Consider the following 20,469-nt stretch of genomic DNA (forward strand, 5'->3'; position numbering starts at 1 on the left):
GGGGTGGGGGGCGGGGAGGGGAGGAGGAGCAGCCTGCCTCCCCTGCCCTGTGTCTCCTTTCAAGGTGTACAAGTGTGTGGTCAAAAGCTGCGCGCAGACCTTCCCGAAGCTCGACACGTTTCTGGAGCACATCAAGAGCCACCAGGAGGAGCTGAGCTACCGCTGCCACCTCTGCGGCAAGGACTTCCCCTCGCTGTACGACCTGGGCGTGCACCAGTACTCCCACAGCCTCCTGCCACAGCACAGCCCCAAGAAGGACAGCGCCGTGTACAAGTAGGTGCCCACCCACTGCCCCCTCTCCCCGCGGGAACAGATGCCGGCCCTCCTCCTGGCATTCTTGAGCTTGGTAGACGTTTATCCTAAAAAATAATCTTAAAAAGGAGAAACCAATATTTTTTTCATTCATGGGGGAAAAGTGTGGATATTTTCATGAAAATTAATATCATGAAAATATTATTTTGTCTGATAATCTACAAAATTTAGGTTATAGTCAGAATGGGACCCAGATTCATCGAATAAAAACGGAATGAGCGAGTACGTGTTGGAAAGCCAAAATCATATAAACAAGATGCCTTTATTTCTATAATCTGTAAAATTCAGATTAAAGTTGTAACTCTGTGCTGATTCTCAGAGTGGGCAGGGAATGAACCAAGTGCAGATCTTGTTGGGGGTAATTCTTTATAGCACTTTAGTCTTTCGTTGCAGTCGTAGGGCTCATCCCTTTGCGGAAATGAAGAAGGGCTCCCAGTTTGGCCACGTGCATTTCATCCTTGGGTCTTCAGATCAGACCATCCCCACTGCGTTTCTCTTACTTGGTGGTTTTCTGGTCCCTCTTCCAGACTCTCTCTAGTTATCTGCAGATAGCCAACAGCACTTTCATAACTTTGGGAAATCCCACATTTTTGCCCTGCTGTCATGTTGCTGTGCGTTCGCCTTGTGACTTCGGTAGCAGCTGCCTCATAAAACGTACTGTGTGGTACATGGGAATAGACGGAGTGATAAGTGAGGAGGCGTATTTGTCCGGGGACTTCTCCCAGCTCTTAGTGAATATTTTCATGTTGGAATGGTTTTGCTTCTCTGTACAAACTTGTACCTTTAGGGATTTGACTGATAACCTGTTAGTGAGGTGAAACTCCTGGGTGATGCTTCTGGGGTTTAAGAGGTAAGTAAACACAGCCCTTGAGTTTAGAATGCACAGGCTTCTTAGGGAGACAGGCGTGTAAATATGCCTACCATATATATACTCTGATAAAATACTAACAGATGTAGATATAAGGTATGGAACTACCTCAGCAAGATGTAGGGCAGGGAAGGTATCCCTGAAGTGGTGATATCTGAACCAAGTTTTGAAGGATGAATAGGAGTTTGCCAAGCAGACAGTGGGTAGGGTAGAGTACATTCCTAGCAGGGGAACAGCAAGTGCAGAGATACAAAATAAAGTAGCAAGTGGTTTAGAATGATTGTTGTGTAGAGTTGAAGGGAGGGAGGATGTTTAGATGTGACCTCGGGGATGTTAGGAAGGTAGGGCCAGGATATGACAGTCCTTGTAGAAATCACAAAAGAAATTGAGAAATTAGCAGGAGCACTGGGACTGAAATGGGTGTAGGGCAGCTTGCCCCAGGGGAGACTGGGAAGTGGAACCAGAAAGGCAGGAAAGCAGGCAAAGCTTTGGCCAGTCAAGGGGTGGAGACTTCTAGTTAGTGATGAGTAATTCCTGTTTGTTTTCAGGCGGCATTTTATTTTGCTCTATGCGTCTGTGGATTGTCTGTGAGTTCCTGTGGCTGTGTGGCTGTCTGGAGTGAGATGCCAAGTAAAAGGAAGGGAATCCCTACCATGGGGTTCTGTCTTAGGGACACGGGGGTGGTGTTCTCTCCATTTTGAAGCCAAGGACACTGAGTCTCAGGGAGAAATGACCTGCCCACCAGAGTAATAATGTTGGCACGGAGTTGAGGTTCAAACTCTCATCTGAAGCCTTGGAAGCCTCACAGCTCTGGTCTCGGAACCTGTGGGCTAAGGGTTGAGCCCAGTGCTGATGGCTCTGTGTCTACAACTGATCTCTTCTCCGAGGTTCTCTTGCACGAGTTACAGTGCCAGTCACCCTTTGTAGCCATTGGAACTCCTGGCCCAGAAGTTAAGGCCTGCAGAGGCAGGCCACCATCTGGATGGCCCAAGAATGGAATGGTGTCGTGGGTAATAATGATAAGGGCTCTGGAGCCACCTGTCTGTGCTCAAATCCCATCTTGACTACATTCCTGGTAGATGACCTTGGCAAGGTATTTGGCCACTCTGAGCCTCAGTGTCCTCATCTGTGAAATGAGGATAACTATAGTGCCTCCTGTGTGGGATTATTTATGAGGATTAGTTAAGACGACCATGAAGTTCTTAGACATGATACCTAAAACAGAGCAGGTGCTCAGTAATAGAGACTCCCAATAACTGTGGCATAAGTGAAGTGAGAACTTATTTCTGTTTCACAGTAATGTTTAGGCAGGTAGAGTGGATTCCTGCTATTTCAGGGGCCTCAGCCCCATTGGTCTATCTGCTCTCCTTCCTTTGGGCCACATTGCCTTGGCCCACCTGTAGTGCCTTCCCAAACCCCAAGCCCCTCAGGTAAATTTTATGTGTGCCCATATATATGTACTATATATTTACTTTTGCCTTTTAAAAGTAAGATTTATTGATTTTTTCCTTTTTTAATTTTTAAAATTTTTATTATTTTTCGATGGGAAAGAGAGGGCATTTTTTTTTAAGTTTATTTATTTTTGAGAGAAAGAGTGTGTGAGCAGGAAAGGGATGGAGCGAGAGAGAAGGAGAGAAAGAATCCCAAGTGGGCTCTGTGCTGTCAGCTTCGGTGCTCAACGCAGGGCTCAAACTCAAGAGCCGTGAGATCATGACCTGAGCCGAAGTGGGACACTTAACCGATTAGGCCACCCAGGTGCTCCTATTGATTTTTTTATTCTAATTACAAAAGTTATCCATGTTCAATACAAAGAAAAAGATTTTTTAAAAATTGCACACAAAAAAACAAAAACAAAACCCCTGCCATGCAAAGATAATTTCTATTAACCTCTTGATACATGTTATTTGGCCTGTGTCTGTAACAGGCATGTTTATGGATAGAATTATCTCAGGCTATATTTGAGTCACGTCATCCCAAACATAGTTACTGACTTTGGTGAACATTCACTGTGCCATCTTCCTGCCCCCCAGCTTCTGACAAACTGACAGAAACTTAATGGGATCACTTTGTACACGTAGTGTGTGTTATCACAACTATAATATGGACATCTTTGCATCTCGGCACAAACAGACCTGCCTCATCCCTTTATTTTTATTTTATTTTATTTTTTAAGTAGGCTTCATGCCCAGCATGAAGCCCAATGCGGGGCTTGAACCCACGACCCTGAGATCAAGGTCTGAGCCAAAATCAAGAGTTGGATACTTAGCCAACGGAGCCACTGAGGTGTTCCTTCCTCATCCTTTTAAATGGCTCCTTGGTATTCGGTTGCACACGCCAAATTTATGTAACTGGTCCTTTATTGAAGGAATAGCTGGTTTTTTCCCAGTTTGTCATTATTACAAACAACACTCCAGAGAACAACTTTGGACATGCATCTTTGCTCACTTGTAAATAGGTTCCTAGGGGCACCAGGGTAGCTCAGTCAGGTAAGTGTCCAACTCTTGATTTCTGCTCAGGTCATGATCTCACAGTTGATGAGCTGGAGTCCTGCATTGGGCTCTGCACTGACAGTGTGAAACCTGCCCCTCCCCTGCTGGATCTCTATCCCTCTCTCTCAAAATAAATAAACACTAAAAGTGTTTTTGCAGGTCAAAGATCAATGGGGAGAGGTACCTAGTTGTCTCAGTTGGAAGAGTGTCTGACTCTTGATTTCAGAGTCATGAGTTTGAGCCCCATGTTGACTGGAGAGATTTCTAAAAAAATAATAATAGGGGTGCCTGGGTGGCTCAGTTGGTTAAGCATCTGACTTCAGCTCAGGTCATGACTTCATGGTTTGTGGATTCAAGCCCCACATTGGGCTCTGTGCTGACAGCTCAGCGCCTAGAGCCTGCTTCAAATTCTGTGTCTCCCGGAGCTCCAGTGGCGCAATCGGTTAGCGCGCGGTACTTATACAGATTCTGTGTCTCCTTCTGTCTCTGCTCCTCCCCCACTAGTGCCCTGTCTCTCTCTCTCTCTCTCTCTCTCTCAAAAATGAATTTTAAAAAACATTTAAAAAATATTTTTAAATAGTATTGGGGCACTTGGATGGCTCCATCGGTTAAGTGTCTGACTTCGGCTCAGGTCATGATCTCACAGTTTGTGGGTTTGAGCCCTGCATCAGGCTCTGTGCAGACAGCTCAGAGCCTGGAGTCTGCTTCAGATTCTGTGTCTTCCTCTCTCTCTCTGCCCTACCCAACTCATGCTCTGTCTCTCTCTCAAAAATAAACATTAAAAAAATTTTTTTAAATTAAAAATAGTATTTAATAGTAAAATTTTTTTAAAAAGATCAATGAGGGCTTTAAGAAAGAGATTACTGACTTCAAAAAATAATTATGTGCATACAATGCAATATTTAAGAACTAAAAAAGGGGAAAGGATGAAAAGGAATTCCCCGCCCACCCTGACCCCCTGCCCCATACCACAGACAGTCATTCCAGGAACTTATTTTGACATAATTTCAGATTCCAGAAAAAACAGAGTCGTACCAAGGATTCCCATATATCCTCCACCCAGGTTTCCCAAATGTTAACTCTGTCTCATTTGCTTTATTATATTTGAGCTATTTGAGGATCATTTGCTGGTGTGATGCTCTTTTACCCTTTGTCTTTAGTATACATTTTCTAGAAATAAGGACAGCCTCTTACATAAGCAGTTTATAGTTACAAAATCAGAAAGTTAAATCAATACAGTTCTGTTGCCTAATCTACGGACCTTGTTCAAAAATCTCCTATTGTTTCAATAACATCCCTAATGGACAAAAAAAATGCTTTTTCTGACCTGCGATCCCATCTAGGACCACACGTTGCATTCAGTTATTGTGTCTCTTTCTTAAAGCTGGAACAGTTGCTCATTCTGTCTTTGTCTTTGAGGACTGTGGCATTTTTGAAGCGTATCGGCTGGTTATCTTGGAGAACATCCTCGGTTTGGGTCTGTTGGATTTGACCTCAGGGTAGATGTAAGAGGGGCACTCCCGGCGGGAAATACCACACAAAGTGCCGCCCCGTCCTTCCCAACACAGCCCAGCAGCAGGCACGTGACATTGGTTTGGCCCACACGCTGGGGATGTTGCCTTGGATGACTTAGTGAGGCTGGCATTTCTGGCAGGGAGTTTTAAGTTTAATGCTTATAGCTCAGCATTATTGCTTATTGCATTTTAAGCTTATTGCTAACCTACCTCCCACACAAACCTGTCTCTCCTCATTGCTGAAGCTCGTGCAGTGCCTGCCCTCTCCCATCTCACCAGCTCGCAAGGTCTCCGTCCGCCCCGTAGCTCTGCCCCCACCCGGCTTGCTCTTTCTTTCTTGCCATCTGGAGGCATTTAGCCTGCAGTTTTCAGAGTGTAGTCTGAAGGGGTCCCCTGGGCCTGCCACAGGGGCAGCCCTGCCTGTGGGTTTCCTGTGGTGGCCCTGACGTACCGATGTCCAGCCCATGTTTCTGTTTTTGGCGTGAATTGCCCACCTGCCTGTGGCATTCCTCAATGGAACCTCATCATAAATGAGTCCATTACTGGCAAATGTTTTTATAGTCAGGAGACTAGAGGAGTCTTCCCTTCAGAATGACTTGTGACCTAAAATTGCTGTTTTGAAGGCTTCTTAGCCACTGATATTAAGAGTAGAGACTACAGGGGCATCTGGGTGGCTTAGTCAGTTGAGCATCTGACTCTGACTAAGGTTATGTTCTCACAGTTCATGAGTTTGGTCCCATACTGGGCTCCTGCTATCAGCATGGAGCCCACTTCAGATTCTCTGTCCTTCTCTCTCTCTGCCCCTCCCCCACTTGCGCGCGCGCTCTCTCTCTCTCTCTCTCTCTCTCTCTCTCTCTCTCTCTCTCAAAAAAAAAATAAACCTTTAAAAAAATAAAATTTGTTTAAAAAAAAAAGTAGAAACCACAGTTATAATGCTTTGTGATTTATGAACTGTTTGGCACAGCTGTGTCCTTAGAATCTTGTGACAATCAAGAATAAATAAGAGACAGGCCCATTTGGGATTCCTACCCCATTTTATGGATGAGGAAACTGAGAGTCAGAAACAAGAAGGTGCAAGGCCTGGATCCTTGTCTGTCTGACTCTCATATGTAACAGATGGTCACTGGTGCTTCAAGCAGGACAGATATGGTCTCTGGCTCTAGAGCGCCCAATTGCTGGTGAGAGACAGATACTAATCAAGTAAGCAAATAGCTAAGTAATAATTATAAATAATAAGTGCTAAGAAGAAAACAAAACTGGGTGACATAGTGGGGAGTGCCCAGGGGTGGGCCATAGGGGACAGATTGAGACAGGATGGTCAAGGAGGGCATCTTTAAGAAGGTGACATTTGAGGTGAGGTCCGAAGGATAAGAAGGTGTTGCCCAAGGGAATACTTGGAGAAGAGTGTTCTAGGTAGCGGGAACAGCAGGTGAAAAGGCCCTGAGGTAGGGAAGGATGTTCAGCAGATATTAAGGAGGCCAAGGTGGCTGGAACAGAATGAGGTGGACAGTGGAGAAAGATGAAGTCTGACGGGTAGGAGTGGATAAGCCACTAGAGCCTTGTAGGCCATGGTGGGAACTTTTAAACAAGGATGTGCCATGGTCTGATTTTTATTTTTATTTATTTATTTATTTTGATTTTCATTTTTAAGAACTCCTGGGGTACCTGGCTGGCTCAGTTAGTAGAGCATGTAACTCTTGATCTCAAGATCGTGAGTTCAAGCTCCATACTGGGTGTGGAGCCCACTTAAAAACAAAAGCAAAAACGAAAGAATGAATTAAATTAGAATTTTGTGTCCCACTGTTGGCCCCAGGGGGAGGAGAGTGGCTGGTTCCCGTGTCTGCGGGGCCAGTCCAGTCCCCACACACTGCTCTGTCCCCTCTCCTGCTCCTTCCCATGCAGGTGTGTCAAATGCGTCAACAAATACTCTACCCCTGAGGCCCTGGAGCACCACCTGCAGACTGCCACTCACAACTTCCCCTGCCCGCACTGCCAAAAGGTGGGTACCACTGCCCTTCCCAGCTGGGGCAACAGTGGGGGCAAACGCCTCACTGTCTCCTCCCCTCCTGCCTCTGCACAGGCAGCAAAGCCTGGGCTTGGCTCCATGGACCCATCTCCATAGACCCATCTCCATAGATACTTCACCTTGAACAGTAGGAGCCCTGCCTGGCCCATCTGAGCCATTAGAGGGCACACATGGCCATCCTGGGGCTGCTGCTGGGCTGGGCCAGGCGGCACCAATGTGGGTGAGGCTTAGTCTGTGAGTTCAAGCCCCATGTTGGGCTCTGTGCTGTCAGTTCAGAGTCTGGAGCCTGCTTCAGATTCCGTTTCTGTTTCTCTCTCTCTCTGCCCCTTCCCCACTCACACTCTGTCTCTGTCTCTCAAGAAATGAGTAAACATTAAAAAAAAATTTTTTTTAAACGTGGGCTGAGGCCTCTTCTGACCCAGGCCCAGCATCAGAACCGTGGCCGCCAGCTTCCAGATACGTTCTTCTTGTGATTATTGGTTCTTTTCAGTGACTGTGAAAGCCATCACTGAAGCCTGTCCTTTAGTATCATCAGCTAGTCAGGCAGTGTTCCAATTTCTGATTGTCTCAGAAACATCATAATTTTTTGAAAATGTTTATTTTTGAGAGAGAGAGAGCGCACACCTGCCTGTGCATGGGGTTGGGGAGGGTCAGAGAGAGGGAGAGAATGTTTTTTTTTTAAGTTTATTTTTTTATTCTGAGAAAGAGAGAGAGTCCTAGTAGGGAAGGGGCAGAGAAAGAGAGAGAATCTCAAGCAGGCTCCACACTGTCAGTGCAGAGCCTAACATGGGGCTCAAACTCATGGAATTGTGAGATCATGACTGGAGCCAAAATCAAAAGTCGGACACTTAACTAACTGAGCCATCCAGGTGCCCCAAAGCATCATAATTTTTTGTAAGGTTTATTTGTTTGAATCAATTTCACATACTCCAATTGGTTGAAACAACCAAAGTTTCTATTAACAGTGTCCCTCCACATGTGCTCCTTTTTTCCCCTTTTTAATTTATTTGTTGAAGAAACTGGGCCATTGGTCCTATGGAGTTCCCCAAAGTCTGGATTTTGCCAATTGCACCCCCGTGGTGTGTTTAACTGGTGTCTTTACAGGCGCCTGGGTGGCTCTGTCGGTTGAGTATCTGACCCTTGATTTCGGCTCCGGTCGTGATCTCATGGTTCCTGGGTTTGAGCCCCACACTGGGCTCTGTGCCGATGGTGTGGAGTCTGCTTGGATTCTCTGTCTTTCCTTTCTCTCTGCCCCTCCTCCACTCATGCGCACATGTGTGTACTCGCACACTCTCTCTCTCACTCAAAATAAATAAACATTTAAAAAAAATGTAGATGAACAGGGGAGCCTGGCTGGCTCAGGTGGTAGAGCATGTAACTCTTGATCCAGGAGTCATGAGTTTGAGCCCCATGTTGGGGATAGAGTTTTCTAAAAAAACAATAAATAAATAGATAAACAGATAAAATAAATATAGATGAACATTCAAGGCAGGATTTCTTTTGCCTTGTGTGACATGGAAAAGTCAGTGAGGGCTTCACAGAAGCAGTGACCCCTAAGATGGGTCTTAAAGGACAAATAGAAATTTGTCAGGCTAAGAGAGAAAGGCCCTCTGGGTAGAAAAAACAGCCTGGCAGAAGGTCAGAACATGCATTATGGGTGAGTAGGGGGAGCCAGGAGGTTCTAAGCGCTCAGCCTGACACTGAGCCCTGATCCTGGTGGGTAGAAAGGAAGCTGTTTCCATAAGTGCAAGGAATGAGGGGTCCCTCGAGCTCAGAAGGTGGTGAGGGCTAGTGAGTCAGAACCAACGCCAAGTCTCTCTTCTGCCAGGTGTTTCCTTGTGAGCGCTACCTGCGGCGTCATCTGCCCACGCACGGCAGTGGGGGCAGGTTCAAGTGCCAGGTGTGCAAGAAGTTCTTCCGGCGGGAGCACTACCTCAAACTGCACGCTCACATCCACTCAGGTGAGTACCCTGCCCCCCATCAGCTCCTGCCCCGCCCCCTCTATTCCCCTTCCTGTCCCCCTCTAGCCTTCGCCCCTGTCTTTCTCCGGCCTTCTTCTCCCTCCCCATTCTGTCCGTCCTGCACATTCCCTTCTTCCCCTTCCCCTTTTCCTTTCTGGCCCCTGACCCACCTGCCCTCTCCGTGAACAGAGCTTCGCACCAACACTAGGTAGAGAGGAGCCTCGGTAGGCTGGTGGGGGGCTCCTGGCTCTGCTCCTGACAGCTCACTCAGACCATTCTGAGCCCCTACGGGCGGGGGTGCTGTTCTCACTGCAGAATTCCCTCCCAAACCGGACGGAACCCCCTCTCCTTGGCTCCCCAGTTGAGACATGCTGAGATTTTCTTTTCTTTTTTTTTTCTTTCTAAGTTTTTTTTTTAAGTTTACTTATTTATTATTTTTGAGAGAGAGTGGGAGAGAGCAAGGGAGAGACAAAGAAAGAGGTAAAGAGAGAGAATCCCAAGCAGGCCCCACACTGTCAGCGCAGAGCCTGATGTGGGGCTCGAACTCTCAAACTGAGATCATGACTTGAGCCAAAATCAAGAGTCAGACACATAACTGGCTGAGCCACCCAGGCCCCCGACGTTTTATTTTCTTTAATCTTTAAAAGATTGTGAGTTAAAAATCTTTTTTTCTCATTGAAAAGGATTCAAAGATTGCAGAAATCTGAGGAGAAAATCCTTGACAGTATAAAAGCAAATATGATAATAACCCATAATAACCCTATCCCCACACCTCAGATGGATAATCCAAATTTTTATTTATTTTTTTACTGTGTCCTATGGTAAAAAATATACTTTATATTATAACCCAGGAAATACACGTATATACAAAGCATATATTGAAACAGAAGTCTCACAAAAACAATATTTTCTGTTTCATTCCATTTTAAATGTTAAAGTAACCAACAGGTTATGACTTGCAGTTTGAAAAATACCCCCAGTTCCTCTCCCCAAAGATAACTGCTGGTAGTGATCCTAGTCTGAGTCATTCTGGATTAATTTTATGTCTATACAAAATGCTTGTTTGCTTTACTCAATTTACACAATTGAGCACTTATTTAAAAAAAATTTTTACGTTTATTTATTATTAAGAGAGAAACAGAGCACGAATGGGGGAGGGGCAGAGAGAGACACACACACAGAATCTGAAGCAGGCTCCAAGCTCCAAGCTGTCAGCACAGAGCCCAACGCAGGGCTCGAACCACGAACTGCGAGATCATGACCTGAGCCGAAGTCAGATGCTTAACTGACAGAGCCACCCAGGCGCCCCTGAGCACTTATTATAACTCTATTGTGTACTGTTTTTCTTTACTTATCAGTGCATTTTGAAGATGTTCCTAGCAGTACCTTCTTTTTCCCAGCTGCGTAGAATTCCTCTGTATTTACTATCTTTTATTTAACTAGTTGTTATGACTGAGTACTCAATTTATTTTTCGGCTGTTAGTTTATACACAAAAGGCTATGTGGGTCCTTTGGCACTTTTGGGAGTATGTCTGTGGAGTGTATCCGTAGCAGTGGAAATGCTAGGTTAAAACATAGATGCAGTGTAGTGCTGAGTTTCCGTTTGGGCTGATGACGGAGTTCTAGAGATGGATGGTGGTAGTTGCACAACAGCACGAATGTACCTAATGCCCCGGAGCTGTACATGAAAGATGGTTAATTTAAAATGGTAAATTTTATGGGGCACCTGGATGGCTCAGTCGGTCTGACTTCAACTCAGGTCATGATCTCATAGTTCGTGGGTTTGAGCCCCGCATTGGGCCCTAGTCTGATAGTGTGGAGCCTGCTTACGGTCCTCTCTCTCCTTCTCTCTCTCTCTCTCTGCCCCTCCCCTGCTTGCACACACATGCATGCATGCATACTCTGTCTCTCTCTCTCAAAAATAAGTAAATAGGGGTGCCTGGGTGACTCAATTGGTTAAATGACTGACTGGCTCAGGTCATGATCTCACCACACGTGAGTTTGAGCCCTGCCTCGGGCTCTGTGCTGACAGCTTAGAGCCTGGAGCCTGCTTCAGAGTCTGTGTCTCCTTCTCTCTCTTTCCTTCCCCTGCTGTGCTCTCTCTTTCTTAAAAATAAATAAGCATTTTAGCAAAATAAATAAATAAATACTTTTTTAATGGTAAATTTTATGTATATTTTATCATACTAAAAGAAGAAAAAAGTATATGCATTGGTAATTTTGTTAAATATTACCAAATTACTCTCTTTGTAGTTTTTTTTTTAATTTATTTTGAGAGACAGAGACAGTATAAGCAGGGGAGGGTCAGAAAGAGAGGAAGATACAGAATCTGAAGCAGGCCCCAGGCTCTGAGCTAGCTGTCAGCACAGAGCCCGACATGGAGCTCGAACCCACAAACCGTGAGATCATAACCTGAGCTGAAGCCAGACACTTAACCGACTAAGCACCCAGGCGCCCCTCTCTTTATAGTTATAAAAATTATCATTCAAGGGACACCTGGGTGCCTCAGTGGGTTAAACGTCCAACTCTTGATTTAGGCTCAGGTCATGATCTTGAGATTCATGAGATCAAGCCCTACTTGGGCTGATCCCTGTTTGGGATTTTTTTTCTGCTTCTCTCTCTGCCTGTCCCCCACATGTGCTCACTCTCTCTCTCAAAATAAATAAAAAGCATTAAAAAATATTATTCAAAAGTATATTTTAAAAAGTTTATTTTAAAAATGAAGCAGTATGATGGTGCCTGGGTGACTTGGTCAATTAAGCCTCTGACTTCAGCTGGGATCATAATTTTTTTTTTTAACGTTTATTTATTTTTGAGAGACAGAGAGACAGAGCATGAGCGAGGGAGGGGCAGAGAGGGAGACACAGAATCTGAAGCAGGCTCCAAGCTCTGAGCTAGTGGTCAGCACAGAGCCTGATGCGGGGCTCAAACCCACAAACCATGAGATCATGACCTGAGCTGACTGAGCCACCCAGGTGCCCCCGCTGGGGTCATGATCTTACAGCTGGTGAGGTCAAGCTCGAATCAGGCTCTCTGCTGTCAGCACAGATTCTACTTCAGATCCTCTGCTCCCACCCCCTAACCCTGCTGCTCTGCCCATTGCATGTGTGGCTGCACGCATGCGCTCTAAATTAATAAATAAATGAATGAAACAGTATAGAGGTACATAAAGTAAAGTGTTAAATTCTCCCTTTAAATCCTAACTGTTTCTGACAGTTTGGCGTGTACCCTCCCTCAACTTTCTCCCTGCGTTTTCTCTGTATATACAAATACCTATGGCTAGGGCTGTTTTGGAGTATGAGGATTGCATTTTCTTCATTTTTTGTCTTAAGCTATTCTACAGATTTCTTTCCTCACTTAGCAGTATGGCCAGGAGATCTTTCTGGATCAGGAAACACAGATGGACCTTAATCTTTTTAATGACTGCAGAGCATTCCATCATAAGGACCAGAATTTCCTTAATCACTGGGCTGGCATTTTCTAAAAGTACTTTATTCATTCCACAAGGAGAACAAACAGGAAATAATGGCAAACAATCAAAACAGCCCAATCACAGCCCTTTCCCACAGGAAGGTTGTAAGCCCTGGTCCCTGTCAGGCGAGAGCAGCTCTTCCTCCCCCACTGCCCCACCCCCGCTCCAGATTCTGCTGCAGCCGACTTGGGGGGACACGTGGGGTGACTCAGGTGGACTCTGCATCACACCGGCCTCTTAGGTCTCCCAAACGCTGGGTGCAGATCATGAAGTTCAGTTTTCTCATCTAGTACTTACCTCATAGTTCCTTGCAGAGATTCCATTAGAGAAGGTGTAATTCCCCCTCCCCTGCCGTGGGCCCCATTTCAGTAAATGGCACAACCATTCCCCTGTCACTCAGCCCCACCTTAGACTCCTCCTTGACACCCTTCCGCTTACACCCGCTACCTGATGTCACCTGTCATCTGCTTCCCATGGCTCCACCCCGCCCCTCACTGTGTTCTCTGCATGCAGGTAGAGGGCGACGGTGAGACTCTGAAGTCACATCAGTCCCCTCTCTGCTCAACCCCGCTGGTGGCTTCTCCTCTTGCTCAGAGTAAAAACCAAGGCCTTCCAGGCCCTCCCTGTTGGGCCCGGCTGTCTCACTGACCTTCCCTTCTGCCTCATTCTCCCTCTCCTGCTCTGTTCCAGCCACACTGGCCTCCCCTGTCTTCAGACGTACCACACACTCCCACCTTTCCTTCTGCCTGGGACCCTGACTCTGGTTTCCATCATGGCTTGCTCCCCTCCGATATATCTCCCTTCTCGTCTCATCAGAAAGGCCTTTTCCTTTCTTTCTTTGTTTTTTTAAACTTAAATGTTTATTTATTTATTTTTGAGAGACAGAGCACGAGCAGGGGAGGGGCAGAGAGAGAGGCCAAAGTCGGACAATTAACCGACTGAGCCACTCGGACACCTCCAGGCCTTTTCTAAGTGCCCTATCTGCAATAGCCCCCTCTTCTCCTTGGAAAAACAGTCATAAGGAATGGGAAAGGCTCTTGCCTCCCAGGCCACTTCTGCTACCCTCTGGCGTGCCCTGTATTCGGACTCTGTCTCATGGGACTCCCCCAGCCCCCGACCCGCCATCTGTGTCTCCTACAGGTGAGAAGCCCTACAAATGCTCAGTGTGCGAGTCTGCGTTCAACCGTAAGGACAAACTGAAGAGACACATGTTGATCCACGAGCCATTCAAGAAATACAAATGCCCCTTCTCGTGAGTAGGAACTGGCATGAGTGGGAGGGCAGCTTTACCGAGCAGCGGGGCCCAAAAATGTTGGGGCTGAGGTTCTGAAGGCCCTCTCTCCTTTTATCGTGCTGTGGGCCTTGCCTGCCTACCTAACTCCCCATCCCGCTTCCTAACCTGGCCCTTTGGGTAGATAGGAAATCCCTCATACCCCGGGCTAGCACAGAGGCCAGCAAGAGAGTCCTGAGTTGGTGAGAGATGCCCCTAACCAGTGGTTTTGGTTTCTAGGACACACACAGGCTGCAGTAAGGAGTTCAATCGGCCGGACAAACTGAAGGCTCATATCCTCTCCCACTCTGGTAAGTGACTTTTGGACCTATTAACAGGGTCTGGTCCAGATCAGAGTCCCTGGGGCAGGCCCTTTAGAAAGAACAGACATATCCCATGTGGCTTATTATCACTGCCTGGTATATTCCAGCCAACAGACTTTAGCTTAGGTGAGCCATGAACCAGGCCTGCATTAGGGTCCTCAGGGTCCTACAGAGGTGAGTCAGATACAGTCCCCCAGGCTGAGGGGGAAGCAGACCTAAGAGGACATAGCTGGTAAGTCAGAGAGGTGCCCAGTGTGATAGGGGTGTGGATCAGGCGTGGAGGGAGATCAGATTCCAACAGGCTCCAAAACATGGCCGGGAAGGTTCCTTGGTACCGTCAGCAGGGCAGGTAGGGTGTGGAGCAAGGGTCTCCACCCCACTCCTCATGGTTTCCCAGGGGCTCCATGGCTCTTCCTCAGGGGCTGCCGTATCCCCAGAGCAGCTTGGCCGTCTTTCCATATACCCTTTGGTCTAGAACATGGTCTCTTGGCACTACTGATAGTTTGCACTGACTGATGCTGTATGATGGGGGCTGCCCTGTGCATTATAGGATGTTTAGCAATATCCTTGGCCTCTACCCTCGAGATGTCAGTGGGTCCCCATAGTTAGGACAACCACAAATGTCTCCCGGGGACAGAAGTCTTCTGGAGGGTAAACTCGCCTCTGGTTAAGAATCATAGTTTTACAGGAAGGGTTTGGGTCCTAAAGAAAGCTTGAAAACTGGGAGCACAGAGAGTTGAGGACTTGAAGACAGAGGGCCTGTGTTTGATTCTTAGCACTACCACTACCCTGCTGTGTTGCCTCATGCAAGTCACTGCCCCTCTCTGAACCTTCATCCCAGGGAGGCTGAGGGGAGCATGGCTCAGACTGAATGTGGGCCGGAGTTGCCTTCCTGGTGAATATGAAGGCACCAGTGAGTCATTCAGTGAATGACTACTGAGAACTTAACCACATGTCAGACTCTGGGGGTGACATCGGGGAATGAGATGGGTAGAGCCCCACCCCGCCCTCCTGGGGAAGCTTAGCATTTAGTGGCAGAGATTGAAAATGAACAATAAGCAAGTATGTTACAGAGAAGTAGGCAGAGTACCAAGACAGGAATAAACAGTGATGGGGCAGAGAAAGATATGAGGCAGGCATCAGGGGCGGTCTCCTGGAGGAGGTGACAGGAGAGCTGTCCTAAAGGATAAGAAAAGCCAGGAAATAGCTTCCAGAAGGAGGGAGCAAGTGCAAAATCTTGAGGCAGAGAAGGGACTGGCAGTGGGTTGTGAGAGACCAGGAGAGGTGAGTGGGAGCATGGAGCTCAGAGAACTAGTCGGGGGAAGGAAGGAAGGGGGCGGGGAGGTGAAGGGGCCGTCAGACCACACAGGGCTTTATGGGGAACTTGGGGAATCACTGGGGGTTCAGAGCGTAGCATGTCATGATCCTTCGTGTATTTCATGAAGCCATCTCTAGCTGCCCTGTGGGGATGGTCTGAGGGGGCCAGGGTGAGACAGACCAGAGAGGAAAGAGATGATGGTGACCCAGCTAAGTTAGCTAGGGTCTAGGGGCTGAACACCCTATTCCAGGCAGAGGGAAGCACCAAGTGCAAAGGCCCCGAGGCAGGAGCCAGCTTGGTGCCCCGAGGTGGGCATGTGTGGCTGGCCAGGAGTCAGTGGCTGGGAGAAGGGGGGAGATGAGAGTGGCCAGAGCAGGGCCCAGATCACGCACACGCTCAGAGGACGCACTGAGAGAGTGGGTTTTATTCCAAGTGGAGAGGCGCGGCTGCAGAGTAAGGGGTCTGGGTGCCTCTCACTGACCTCCCCCCGCTCCAGGCATGAAGCTCCACAAGTGTGCCCTGTGCAGCAAGTCCTTCAGCCGCCGTGCCCACCTCGCGGAGCACCAGCGCGCCCATACGGGCAACTACAAGTTCCGCTGTGCTGGCTGTGCCAAGGGCTTTTCCCGACACAAATACCTCAAGGATCACCGCTGCCGCCTTGGCCCCCAAAAGGACAAGGACCTGCAAGCCCGGCGGCCCTCCCGGAGGAGGGCGGCCCCCCGCAGCGGCAGCAGTGGTGCCCGTAAGGTGGTGACCCCCCTGCCTGACCCGCTGGGGCTGGAGGAGCTGAAGGACACGGGGGCCGGGCCTGTGCCCGAGGCTGCCCCAGGCAAGCCGCCCTTCTCAGAGCCAGATGCGGTGCTGTCTATCGTTGTTGGCGGCCCGGTGGGTGGCGAGCCTGAGCTGGTAGTGCCCGGGCATGCCGAGAGCCTGGGCTCCAACCTGGCACTGGCAGAGCTGCAGGCAGGGGCTGAGGGCCCGTGTGCCATGCTTGCTGTGCCAGTGTATATCCAGGCCTCCGAGTGATGGACCCGTGGGGTTTGCTTCCAGAGCCTGGCCTCACACTCACCTTTGGGTCCAGGCATCAGGGGCCAGCTAGAGATTCTTCCCAACGGAAGTGAGCCATGGGCCAAAACCCTTTCGGAGTGTCATGTATAAACCCTGGCCAGTGGCCAGTCTGCTGTGGCCCCAATTCTGCTGGAAAGCCCTGAAGCATTCTGGGATCTGAGGCAAGGCTGCCTATGGTTTCCAGGTCAGGGCAGTGGAGAGGAGAGGGATGGCCGAGCTGAGCAACCTGGGGTCTGGCTGGTCCAGGCTGGTGTCAGCCCACCTACGAGAGAAGATGGGGTGGTTCTGCCCACCCCTCCTCCAGGCTGTCTTGGTGTGGCCTCTAGTCAAGCTGTTCTGGAGGCCTGAGACTGGTAGAGCACTGATCTGATGGACCTTTTCATACACGGTTCCTTACAATATCCCCAGGTGACTCTGTGATGTAGGCATTGAGGCGGCACTCAAGTGTCATGGTTAGGGTGCAGCTATCAGCTTCGAATCTAAGCACTGCTACTCACTTGCTGTGTGACCTTGGGTAAGTCACTTTACCTCTCTGAGCCCTCTATTTCTCATCTGTACAGTGGGGGTTATGACAGTTCAACTTCATAAGGCTGTTGTGGGTTCCAGAATGGCAATATGTACAAAGGACTTGGCATAGTGCTTGGCACTTGAAAAGTGCTCAGTAAATATTTTTATCAAAATGTGTGCCCAGTGGCTCAGGTCTGAGCCTTGGCAGTTTCTGTGTTTGCCCCTGGGTGGCAGCACTCCCTCCTCCAAGGTGTGTGGGGGCTGAGAGGTCCCAAGGCCCCTTGCACACAGCTGTGCTGCCCTGTTAGCCATGGACAGGTTTGGCACTCCAAGAATGGTTACTTCCAAGCATGGCCGTGGAAGGGGCCTGAAAATGCAGGATGCTGGACCTTGCCCCAAACCCTACCGCATCAGAAGCTCTGATCAGAGCCAGAGGTCCATCTCAAGTAGGCCTCAAGAATCCATAGTTGCCCCCACCGCCAGCACTCCCTCCCTTCCCCAGCTAGTCCAGAGGAGAAGCAAATCAGGGAGGCAAGGGAAGAAAAAGAGGACCTTGACCAGTGTTTCCTAGTTTATATTCACAGCCACCCTGCTGGGCCACACTGCCTCAGGGACTGGAGAGGAAACAGGCTCCAGAAGGGACAGGGTGGGATGCAGCAGGGCTGTCTGGATCAGTTTGATGACTGAGTTTTTTTGAGGGTTTCAACATCCCTCAGACATCTCGCTGGGGCTCTGGGCTGGAGCTAGAGCAAGCCCATCTTCCCCTCAGGAAGGGTGGGATGCAGGAGGAAGGACAAGGGGACCAGTAAGGACTTAAGTGGTACTCAGAGGAGAGGTGAGAGCTATGAGCACACCCAGCCCTCGGGACCAGAGGAAGGACTGGCGAGGACAGATCTCCAGGGGAGGTCACATTTGAGCTGGTCCTTGACACCGAATGTTTTGATGGATGGATAAATAGGGGAAGGCATGCCAGGGGGAGCAAGCCATGAGCAAAGCCTTCAAGGTATGATAATTCTGGGGCTAATTAAAGATTCAGGATGACCAGAGATTTAGGGGTAGTAGGTAGATCATGACAATCGCCAGGATGCTTCAGCCTTCCACATGATGGACACTTCTGCATGCTGGGTACACCGCACTGCCGCCCCATCAGGTGGATACTGAAACTTATTTTACAGATGAGGAAAGAGAGGCACAGAGCTCCTTGCCCAAGTTCACACAGCTAGTAAGTCACAGAGCTGGGATTCAGGCAGGAGTGGCCTGCTGCCATGTGCTGTTTAGCCACTTTGCTCTATTGAAATATGAGTTGATGTCGAATCAGAGATGTTCTTGGATGTTCGGTTAAAGAATTTGGACTTTATTCTCTATAAAATGGAGGAATCATGGGACGCATTAAACATTTTTAACAATTGTGACATTAAAGAAAATGTTAAAAATCACATCTCCATCCTAATACAACTATTTAAGTTCTATTTCTGTCTCTTCCTATCAAAATATACACGCATGCACATTTACCAATAATCATGCAGACTAATGTTGAGTAGGAACCTGAGTGCCATGCCTGGCATGTCCTAAGCACTTTGAGGTGGGTGCTACTTCTAATTCCATTTTATGGCTAAGATGAGGCAAAAGGCACAGAGAGGTTAAGCAGCCTCAGATCACACAACAGTAAGTGGCAGAGCCAGGGCACAGAACAAGGGTCATATTGGGGTACCTGGGTGGCTCAGTCAGTTACGCATCCGACTCTTGGTTTCTGCTCAGGTCATGATCTCACGGTTAGTAGGTTCGAGCCTCATATTGCTATCAGCATTGAGCCTGCTTGGGATTCTCTCTCCTCTCTCTGCCCCTCTCCTGCTCTCTCTCTCTTTCTCAAAATAAATAAATAAACATTAAAAAAAAAGAACAAGGAAAATATCAAGTCCTAATATTTACTAGATCCATAGTTGGACTGCAAGGGAGGAAGCTGGGACCATATTGGGATTCTCATAACTACATCCTCCTAGGTGTGCAGATGGGAATACTGAGGCCCAGAAAGGGGAAGGCCTATGGTCAAGGATCAAGAGTCACTCTAAGTTGATAACAGAACTGCTCCAGGACCCCAGAGCCCCTCATAGACCCCCAAGATGCTAGAGAGAATGAAGTGTGAAGAGGGGCTATCCTGAGCATCCAGGGTCTAACAAATTTTGACATTAAGCAGAGCTAAGTTTGAATCCTGACTCTGTCCCTTCCCAGCTGTGTGACTGTGGCAAGTCACTTCACCTCTCTAAACCTCAGTGGCCTCATATGTCAAATGGGGAGAATAATAGTACGTGCCCAATAAGATTATTAAAATTCAGAGGGAAGGGGCACCTAGGTGGCTCAGTCGGTTAAGGGTCTGATTTCAGCACAGGTTATGATCTCAAGGTTCACGAGTTCGATCCCCTCATTGGGCTCACTGCTGTCAGCACAGACCCCACTTCAGATCCTCTGTCCCCCTCTGTCTCTGCCCTCCCTCCACTAGCTTGCTCTCTCTCTCTCAAAATAAATAGATAAGCTTTTAAAAATGTTAAAAATAGGGGTGCCTGAGTGGCTCAGTTGGTTAAGCCTCCAACTTCGGCTCAGGTCAGATCCCACGTTTGTGAGTTCGAGCCCCGCATCACGCTCTGTGCTGACAGCTAGCGCAGAGCCTGGAGCCTGCTTCCAGTTCTGTGTCTCCTCTCTCTGCCCACCCCCTCTCGTGCTCTGTCTCTCTCTGTATCAAAAATAAATAAAACATTAAAAATTTTTAAAAAAATAAATAAAAATGTTAAAAATAAAACATTTCTTAAAAATTGGAAGATTTCATATAAAAATCTGGATTCTGGCTTCTGTTGAAAGGATGTCTGGGGGTACCAGGGTGGCTCAGTTGGTTGAGCGCCAGACTTTGGCTCAGGTCATGATCTTACATTTCTTCAGTTTGAGCCCCACATCAGGGTCACTGCTGTCAGCCTGTCAGTGCAGAGGCCTCTTTGGATCCTTTGTCCTTCTTTCTCTGCCTCTCCCCCGCTTGTGCTCTCCCAAAAATAAATAAATATATTTTTTTTAAATTAGGATGTCTGGTACAGGGAGACAGCAGTCAGGTGGAGCTGAGCCAGCCAGCCCTTTTAAATGGGCACACACATTCCAGATGCCACAGTTCCTGTTTTTCTCTACTGTCTCCCTGACATTGCAGCTGAATGGCAGTTGCTACTTGCCATGCTTGTGTTGATTTATTTTTTTAGGGTGGAGAGATATTCTAACTTCCCATGTCTTTCAAGAGTAGGAGAACAAGATGGCCAAGAGAGGGTCACATGATTTTATGTTCCTGACTTCCTCAATCATCCTCT

The 20,469-nt window shown here is 48.0% G+C and overlaps 1 protein-coding gene across 4 annotated transcripts in view; it reads left to right on the forward strand.

The window, feature by feature from the left end:
* Positions 1-18,597, forward strand: part of ZNF341 (zinc finger protein 341) — a 46,188-nt gene extending 27,591 nt beyond the window's left edge. For all 4 annotated transcript variants that reach the window (XM_029917278.1, XM_029917279.1, XM_029917280.1 and 1 more), the window contains 6 exons: positions 65-273; positions 7,086-7,182; positions 9,038-9,170; positions 13,783-13,894; positions 14,153-14,223; positions 16,050-18,597. In XM_029917278.1, the coding sequence (XP_029773138.1) occupies positions 65-273; positions 7,086-7,182; positions 9,038-9,170; positions 13,783-13,894; positions 14,153-14,223; positions 16,050-16,579 (1,152 nt within the window). In that variant the 3' untranslated portion in view covers positions 16,580-18,597. The remainder of the gene's footprint in view (positions 1-64; positions 274-7,085; positions 7,183-9,037; positions 9,171-13,782; positions 13,895-14,152; positions 14,224-16,049) is intronic.
* Positions 18,598-20,469: the final 1,872 nt, after the last annotated feature.

The sequence above is a fragment of the Suricata suricatta genome, chromosome 12, assembly GCF_006229205.1.
Source record: "Suricata suricatta isolate VVHF042 chromosome 12, meerkat_22Aug2017_6uvM2_HiC, whole genome shotgun sequence".
NCBI classification, from domain to species: Eukaryota; Metazoa; Chordata; class Mammalia; order Carnivora; family Herpestidae; genus Suricata; species Suricata suricatta.